Genomic DNA, 9,130 nt, shown 5'->3' with positions numbered 1-9,130 from the left:
GACCCAATTGACAAATTTGGAGAGATTAAAGAACTTAGTTAAGTTAGTTATTTGTAATAAATAAGTATTATTTTTTCTAAAATATCTTTACTAATCAAGTTTGTTATCTAAAACTACTATTGTTAGAATGATTATTTTGGAAAAAAACGTATAAATATGAGAGACAGTGTGGACTGAGATCTTATATTTATGATCAAAATAAAAGTCAAACAAAGTCTTATATTAAGAGTCGGAGGTAGTATGTAACAAATGTAGTTTTTTTCTCCAAATATACCCATATACATAAATGGATAAATGTGAGAAAGTAATAGTTAAATAAATAAAAAATGTATTAAATATATTAAATTAGGAATAAGATACTTAATACTGCATTAAATGCTCAGACAAACTCAAAAAGAATCTTATAAAAAAGAACAAATCTATTAAAAATATTGATTTTATAATAAGAAACAGATGGAGTATTGTGCTGTTTATTTCATATCGTGATCTTCTCATTAATCATGGATTAATTTAAAATTTTCGAAATGTGTGAAAACCCGATAAGATCTATTCAAATGAATTGAGTTGAGTTGGTGAAGAATTCAATTGTGGGAGTTCATTTGGCATGATTAATTAAACTATTAGGCTATGAGTCGTGTGTTTAAATAATTTAAAGAGGTAATTGGAGTCTTGGGGTCCTAAAACACTAGCTATAAACTCATCGATGGAAAGGTTGACCCATAAATATCTTAAATCATGGGCCGAAAAGCTGACACTCGATTTGAGATTGGTTCGTTCACATGCAATATTAATTTTTAAGCGAGCAAAGCGGAGCATCTTTTGTCTAAATTAACCATATATTTAAAATGTGACGAAAGGAACCGTGATAGATCATTATACACATTATTTTCATGACTTCGTTCAAAAAATCAGGAGCCACTACTAATTACACATCCGACTAAAAATTAAACCGGTTGCTCTCGCTGTATATGCACGGCTTAAGCCGTGGCCACGTAACTCGAAAAATAAATAAACAAATAAATTGGTCACCATAAATTAAATAAGACGGAGCTGGGACACAAAAAACTCAACATATTTGAGCAAATATATTGATTTCAAGTTTTATGTACTGGAAAGAAATCACGTCGAGAGGTTTTTTACTTCCTCCCAGAGTTTGGAGTGTTGGAATTGTTTATAAATAATTTTTTAACCGTGATTTATAAAATATGAGGTTAATATGTAAATAAAGTTATATATTGGCTTGCATGAAACATGCTTTATAAGTACCTAAATAAATAGATCCAAACTATGCCTCAATCTCACACTAAAATAAACGTGAAGGAAAATTTATTTATAGGTCCCAGATAATTAAAAAACTAAACATAGAAAAAATCTCCACGGAATTGAATATTTGCAAGTTTTACTGGAAAAAATGAATGTTTGAATTACAAACATAGAGTTAAATTTGACTCGTAAATACATTAGAGTTTGAATTGCAAACATGATTTTTTTAAAACCTCTCAATGATCAATCTTCTTTTACGAGATGCATGGGTAATTTCACCCGACATTAATGAGGCAGACAACCGAAATCAGTTAGACGTGTGCGCCTTGGCTAGGAGGAGATCGACACCGTCAAATATGGAGTGAACTAACTTGGTCTTTGGCTCGATCCTCTTTTCTTCTCTTTTAATCCTTTTCCCTTCTTTTCTTTTTTAATAATTAAATTAATATATTTTAATGATTGAGATTTTAATTTTTATAGACTATTTATAAATAGTTTTTAAAAATATATTTAGTATATTTGCAACCATTAAATTTTAGTAGAGTTTATAATTTATAATTTATTAATTTTTATAATGTAATGTTTTAATAATAATTTTAAAAAAATTTAAATCTCAACCGTTAAAATATTAATCTAGCAGTTAATAAAAGAAGACGAGGAAAAAGAACGAGAATGGAATGGGAGAGCTTCCGAACAAGTGTTACTTTGTGGCGTGCGTTGAAGGATTTTCAATAATATCAACTTGGACGACAACGCATATCGGGTCACATGTTTAACAAGGCTGGAAATATTCGTGGTGTCTGAATTTTAGTGGCCGGGGACCAACAATCTGGAAAACGTTTCATCTCCGTTTCTTGAATTAGCAGCAGTAATTCAGCTACAGGAATTATACGCAACTGTCCGTTTTTCTTCCTCCCACTAACGGCCGTGCACGCGCCACGCTATCTCCAATTTCTGTCTCACTCTAATTTGTTTCGTCTTGCCCACCACCAGATTTTTCTGGGTTCAGGCCGGTGAATGGAGGATTCTGATTTCTCTAATCCCAATCACAGTCAAAGAGGTTCAGTTACACAAAGCAGCGACAAATGGCAAATAGTCAGATCTTCGTCACTGAAATCCCAACGCTGATCAAATATTGTACTGGAGCATTCTTTCTTACCGTCCCTTGATAATTACTACCGCCTCGGGTTGTATGTAGGGATGTAGCGTAGTTTTAATAATTTAATATTCAGCAATCTGCCGTTTCGGAAAAAGACAAACAATTAGCAAACACGAGCCTTGATCATTATTCATTTGGCAAAAAAGAAAAGCAACAAGGGAAACTCCATCTCTTCCTTTTGATTTTCACCCACCAGGCCGGGGCCCACGGCCTCCGAGGAACCTTCGCAACTGCCAACCAGAAGAAGGCCAGGGTTAATTCCGTCATTTCACTGACACATCAGTGAAAATATAGATGACGAGTCACTGTGGCGTTGCCCCTCCACCTCCACAGGAGCATAAGTCGGCCGCAAGCGAGGTCAGAATTTTTTTGGGGTAATACATTACTATATGGTTTATTAATTCAATAGAGATATTATATGTGTGCGCATATATATGTATATATAACTTTTTTTTTTCCCGGGGTAACTTAGTAGCAGTCGTTGTTTCGCTAAACCAATAAACCATCAAATTAAATAATTAATAATTCACATCCTCTTGTTGTATCATGGCCCATCATACATGCATAAGCCATGAGTCATGACCCATTCATCCTTCTCTGACCTAACTAGGACAGCAAGCCAATTCTTACTCCCTTGACCCCCATTTCTTTATATAGGCCCCCGGTTGCCACCATATCCACTCTTCAAACAACCAGCAACTTCTCAGCAATTCCCCCATCTATACTTATTTTATTACCGTATCCTCTATCCTAATTCCAAATGGGAGAGGTGAGTTTCAAATTTTCATTTCATTCAAAACACACTCCTATCACTCAATATGTTTTTTTCTCTTGGTAGCATCTTAGCCTCAGTTCTGACGACGTTTTTTTTGTTGTTGGCTACGGCAGCTAAAGGAGGAGCCAAAGAATGAGACGGAGAAAAAGCCCGAAGGGGAAGCCAAGAAGGACGAGGGTCCGGCCCCTATCGTCTTGAAGCTTGACATGCATTGTGAAGGATGCGTGAAGAAGATCAAACGAAGCGTCCGGCATTTGGATGGTATATATTTCACTCTTCAGGATATTGCGACCATTTTTCTTCAATATTTAGATCCCGTGGTAGTTCTTTGAGATTAATGAGGTTTTTGTGGGGTGAATTTGAGTCTTAATCGGCGGAGTTGATGGTGGATGCAGGTGTGGAAGACGTCAAGGCCGATATGTCTTCCAACAAACTTACGGTGTTTGGTAAGGTGGACCCCACCTTGGTACAGGGGAAGCTAGCGGAGAAAACCAAGAAGAAGGTGGCGCTCATCTCCCCTCAGCCTAAGAAAGATGCCGGAGCCGATAAAAAGTCAGACGAGAAACCGCCGGAAAAGAAGGCCGAGGAGAAGAAACCCGAGGAGAAGAAGCCTGAGGAGGATAAAAAACCGAAAGAGGTATTGACATTAATTAAATTATTTATTTATGTTGTTATTATATTACGAATTCGATACATCCCATTCCATTTTCCAAGCGGTTCGTAATTTAGTTAATTAGCCAGCATCATCGTCCACTATTTACTTAACAAAATTATTTGTTTCTTTAATTTTTTTTCCCCGGAAAATTTACCTGATTTTATATTCTTATAATAATATATATTTCTAAATTTTCCGATGGTTCAGAGCACAGTGATTTTGAAGATCAGATTGCACTGTGACGGTTGCATTTCTAAGATTCGGCGAATCATACTCAAGATTAAAGGTGAGCCACTAGTGAATTTGACCTGGATTATTTTTTTATTATACTGATCGATCATCTATTACTCTACATAAGTATTTTAATTTGTATTCAGATGGTTAGGGATTAAGATGACGCCATACACCTGCAGTGAATATAAAAATGAAGATGTGTTTCGGCCTTTTGTGCCGCTCCCATAATGAATAAAAAAATAAAAAATAAAAAAGGTAGTTAAGGGCCTGCAGTGGCTGACGGTGCTCTGACGTGTCGTACAGGAGTTGAGTCGGTGGAGATTGACGGAGCCAAAGATTTAGTGGCGGTGAAGGGAACGATGGACGTGAAGGAGCTTACGCCTTACCTGAAGGATAAGCTGAAGCGAAACGTGGAGGTGGTCCCACCACCCAAGAAAGACGACGATAAAAAGGAGAAAGGCGGCGGAGGGGACAAGAAAGAGGCCGAAGCGAAACCGGCCGCCGGCGGAGACGGTGAGAAAAAGGAAGAGGCACCAAAGGTGGAAGCTAACAAGATGGAATATTACGGTTTCCCCCCTCCGACGTTCTGGTACGACGGTCACGTGCCCAGTGAACCCAGCCACGCCATGGAAGTACATCCAGGGTATGTGAACCAAGGGCATTATGGGAATCCAATGTACGTAAACCAAGGATACCCGGCGGCGCCACCACCGTTCTACATGCCACCTCCTCATCCCCAGATGTTCAGCGACGAAAATCCCAATGCCTGTTCTGTGATGTGAGCGCGATCGATTCATCCGACGGTGGATTTGAAGAGTAGTGAACATACACGTACGCGGACGCTGTATATAATTAAACCGTGTTCAGAAAATAAAACGATATATATATATATATATATTGCTATATAGAGAAACTCAGAGATGGTGGGATTTTGACGTTCCGGATCCAGTAGGGGCTTAGGGATGTAGCCGGCTCTGGCTAGAGAATCTGGACCAGAAAAACGACTGCATTTGTTGCTTTGTTCCTTTCTTTTTTCTTTTAAATTCTGATGTATCATACTGCAGATTGTAATAATGAACATATATTTTCCGAGTTAAAATCTGCGTCTTTAACGTTAATAACTTCTAAATTGTTTAAAATCATTATAGCGTAGGACTCTCATCGATCAGATGAATATACCGAACACTTCGGTTAAGCCGTTTGAGATCAGATCCGATATGGATCCATCATCCACTCAGTTCAGACGCTTTGGTGGGCTGTTGAGGGGTGACAAGGGCGTGGGAACAGAAAAATAGTCGCTTCGTTGGCATCGATTTTGAAAGCAGAAAATAAACTCTTTCTAAAATTGTTGCGGCCATCGAAAGTAAAGTGAATCGAATTTACCCGCACACGTACCGTGGCCTGCTGGTACAAAGTACAAGAGGAAAAGGGTAAATCGATCGCAGTACAGGACACCAACGGAAAAGAAAGCAAAGCCAATAAAGAGACTTTCAGGGGGAAGGGGGTCCATTTTTCTAATCAGATCATGATGACAGTAAAATTAAGAATCTTACTGTACAAAGAATGATAATGTCGCCAATTAAAGTTCATAGATAAGCGTGATGTATTCTTTTTTTTTTTTAAATGAAAACCTTCAGGATTCAGATAACCTTCGATGAATTTGAGCAGCTCAGCTGAATTCGAGTCCCACACGACTTGCACCGCAGAAAAGGCCATGAAAATTGCCTGTCTTGTCTTTCTTTATAAATTTTGTCATATGCCAGATCCTTGCTCTGCAAGGGACCCTATTTTCTTCTTTTTCTTTTGCTTCGCGTCACTTGTTATTATTAATCAACGAATATAATGAATACGGCCGCGCGTTTCAGTTTGCATGTATAGCCTGCCATACGTATACGTACCCATGAGGCCATGACTTTAATTAAATAGTTAAGCGAAGAAGGAGACAGTACGGCAACTGGTTCTTTTATTATTAATTATATTATAAACCACGCGCATGCAATACAAGTCGATGGTCAATTAATGGCGTTAAAATTATGAGTACATAATTTTGGAGGCCTTGAAAAGAGCAACCTGTTTGAATGCATGCCAGAGACTTCATATATAGCGTCATACAATAATGTGGTCCATTTTTGTGAATGATGGATATCTTATCCCTTGTTCATCAATGGCTGGCTGGCTCTTTCTGCCACCACTATGGTCTGGTGACCTCCCGATCTGCGTACTTCATTCTTTAAAAGCACACAACTACACTTTAATATCCGTCCTCTTTGCCCGCCGTTGGACGTCATTGTTGTAATTAATTCCAGCTGGCACGATAGACCAGGCTCATCTATATGCTGCTTCTACTCTCTCCCATGTAATGGCGGTTAATTAGTTAATTAGTTCAAATATGAAGGCACCATACTAGTTGAAATATTTATTATATGCATTATACATATCTCCTTCCCCTTCTTTTCTTTTACTGATCATATCGTGATGCATTAATTAGAACAACAGACCAAAAACTACGAAGTCGTCCCTTTCATTCTAAGGTGGCGGCAAGATCGTACCATTTAGCCTTTTTTCATGCTTTTTTAAGATGTGACCAAGAGTGAAATGGAAAACAGTTGGTGGATCGTCTGCTTAAGTGGCCGAAATCTAATTACCAGCTAGCCAATAACAGTGAATGTCGTGTATAGTTCTTACCCCCCCCCCCCCAAAAGTAATAAAAAATAGCTTTTTGGAGCAATTCGTGAATGAACATTTCACCCCTGTTCCCCTGTCATGAGTCCGATGAGAAAGAAGTAACCTTTTTAACATCATTTTTTCAAAACAACTCACTTAGAATCTGCACGCAGTCATAATGTGCGCTAAGTTACTGTTATTAATGCTCTTGCCGTGATATAACAATTAACCGTTGACCATGTACGGTGGGCTCGCGCATGCACTTGGGATCGAGAGATACGCATGCAACTTATAAAATCTGAAGCAATGTCGATAAAACAATAGCTAGGCTGATCAGTGATTATGTATTGATTAAATTTATATTATAAATCTAATTAGCTGCCCAGTATACGAGTACTAGAATGTCGGGACATCTCCCATGGTCGGCCTTGATCACTTCAGCTGTCGTCTATAGAGATCACGGCTCTTCTAAATTTTAATTAAGAACTTAGTAAATCAATGGAAATCGAAGGCGCTAATTAAGCTGTATGACTACCTGGCTCTTTATATAACTCTAACCATGAAAGCATTTAGATTTTTATTTGGACAACCATACAAACATTTAGGTAAATCCCTATTTTTTGAAACAGAAGAGACGGAATGCTAGCTATACATCGCCGGCAAAGGGCTTCTAGATATTTTCTTCTTTCTTAATGGGTATTATTGTTCTTACTGAGTATATATATTAATGCATTCATCATTTGTGCTAATTAAAAAGGTGAATAAGATCAGCACAAAAGAAAAAGAACAAGGGCAATAATTGAATAATCCGAATTAGGTTTTCTATTTCTATCAGAAACACAAAGACGAGGGAATTTTCAAAAAGATTCCATTGAGCAAAACGACAGTGGATTTTTTATTTTATTTTTGCCCATATTCTCACAGACCTCATGCTGTGCAACAGTGACATGTGATTACGTATAGGCTACAAATTCTGCTGCGCAGCAAGACAAAGGAGAGCACCCAATCATTTTATTTTGGACCAACCAATCATTTCGAAGATAACAAGAGAAATTCATTAGATGAACCATTCTTATCTGATATCACGTCATTATGCGCATGCTTCATAGCGACTTTAAGCTCCATTTACATTATGAGAACGGAAGAAAGAAGACTGCTTACGATGGATGGTTAATATGCCATCAGTGATAAAGACCCCATATTATCTAATAATACTCTAATATTATCATCTTCTGATTTGATTTATTCAGTAATAGAGCCAAATTTCGATCTAAAACCAGTCAAGAGGAAACAAAAATTATTGTGATTAACATAACATTGCTCATTTCATTATTGCGTGTACCTTTTTTTTTGCGATCCATATTGCGTATCCCTTTAAAACCTTATCTCCAGCCCAAATAATCACACTCATCACAGCTCATGCAAATAGACAGAACAAAGAGTGGGGAAGGACAATGAAATAAAGAGGGGAAGAAAAGATTGGAAATCCATTTATTTGGAAATTAAAGCTGGCACTATATGTATATCCACATGCTCTTACTTTTCATGAGTGTAAGTAACAATATAATCAAATATTTTTTTGTCTTTCTGGCTGGAAAGGCAAGCAGTAGAACACCACTCTGTTATTTTGCATTGGATTGAACTGATCAATGTGTGCGTGCGTAATATAACTAAGGACACACAAATTCCCAATATAATCCAATAATCCAAGGATGCATGGCTCTCTGCTACTCGTTAGATATCAATAATAGAAGTAATTACAGGTTTGAAACTCTGTTGCTGAAGAGGATTTTACGAGACACTTAGATCTGCAATGTCAAAACGGCTTGCAAAAGTCAATGGCGTATTATGTTGGTCTTTTGTTAACTAGAAAAATCCTAGTCATGTCCATAAAGACTGAATAATTAAAAATGAAAATAAAGATACTAGCTAGTAATTATACCACTGATATGATCTAAGGCTTGTCATTTTTCCAGAAGCCCATTCACAATTCACGCGAAAGATATTAAACACTTGAACACCTGGGTAGATATCGAGCTAGCTGATCCAATTGGCTCAGAGCTGATGAAATCATTGACGATAGACAAAGAATTAATGGTATGGTCTTGTCTGAAATTTCTACCACACCGGAGATATTTCGATGAAATCTTTGATTTTTTTTTTTTTTAATTTCTTATCACGAAGTATCGTGCATCACAAGCGTTGTTAGATGAAATGACAATTACCCAGATAATGAAATGCACTTAACAAATTAGTGACGCTTAGCTGAAACATACGCAATTGGGCAGGGACTTTTAGATAATATCCCACAATAATCAGCATTTAAAAAAGAAAAGGGTCATCAAAGCCATTAATGTCATTATAGCCGAATTTGACACCT

The 9,130-nt window shown here is 37.3% G+C and overlaps 1 protein-coding gene across 2 annotated transcripts; it reads left to right on the top strand.

The window, feature by feature from the left end:
* Positions 1–52: 52 nt before the first annotated feature.
* Positions 53–5,185, top strand: LOC114732042 (heavy metal-associated isoprenylated plant protein 6). Of its 2 annotated transcripts, none has more exons than XM_028919319.1 (5): positions 53–68; positions 3,333–3,458; positions 3,593–3,834; positions 4,060–4,138; positions 4,390–5,185. In XM_028919319.1, the coding sequence occupies exons 2-5, from the start codon at positions 3,404–3,406 to the stop codon at positions 4,866–4,868; spliced, it is 855 nt and encodes a 284-aa protein (XP_028775152.1). In that variant the 5' UTR covers positions 53–68; positions 3,333–3,403; the 3' UTR covers positions 4,869–5,185. The 2 variants fall into 2 exon arrangements, with proteins under 2 accessions (XP_028775152.1, XP_028775151.1); XM_028919318.1 differs by lacking the exon at positions 53–68 and adding an exon at positions 3,090–3,191 and having other exon boundaries at positions 3,311–3,458.
* The last annotated feature ends 3,945 nt before the right edge of the window (positions 5,186–9,130 follow it).

This window comes from Neltuma alba, unplaced genomic scaffold (assembly GCF_004799145.2).
Source record: "Neltuma alba isolate B1F8T4 unplaced genomic scaffold, ASM479914v2 tig00012871_pilon, whole genome shotgun sequence".
Classification (NCBI taxonomy): Eukaryota; Viridiplantae; Streptophyta; class Magnoliopsida; order Fabales; family Fabaceae; genus Neltuma; species Neltuma alba.
This window is presented reverse-complemented; position numbering and strand designations above follow the sequence as displayed.

Excerpts from the sequence above, each read along its gene's own strand:
- LOC114732042 (XM_028919318.1), top strand. Across the intron at positions 3,459-3,592 it reads AAGCGTCCGGCATTTGGATG|GTGTGGAAGACGTCAAGGCC; the intron begins GTATATATTTCA and ends TGGTGGATGCAG. Across the intron at positions 3,835-4,059 it reads AGGATAAAAAACCGAAAGAG|AGCACAGTGATTTTGAAGAT; the intron begins GTATTGACATTA and ends CCGATGGTTCAG.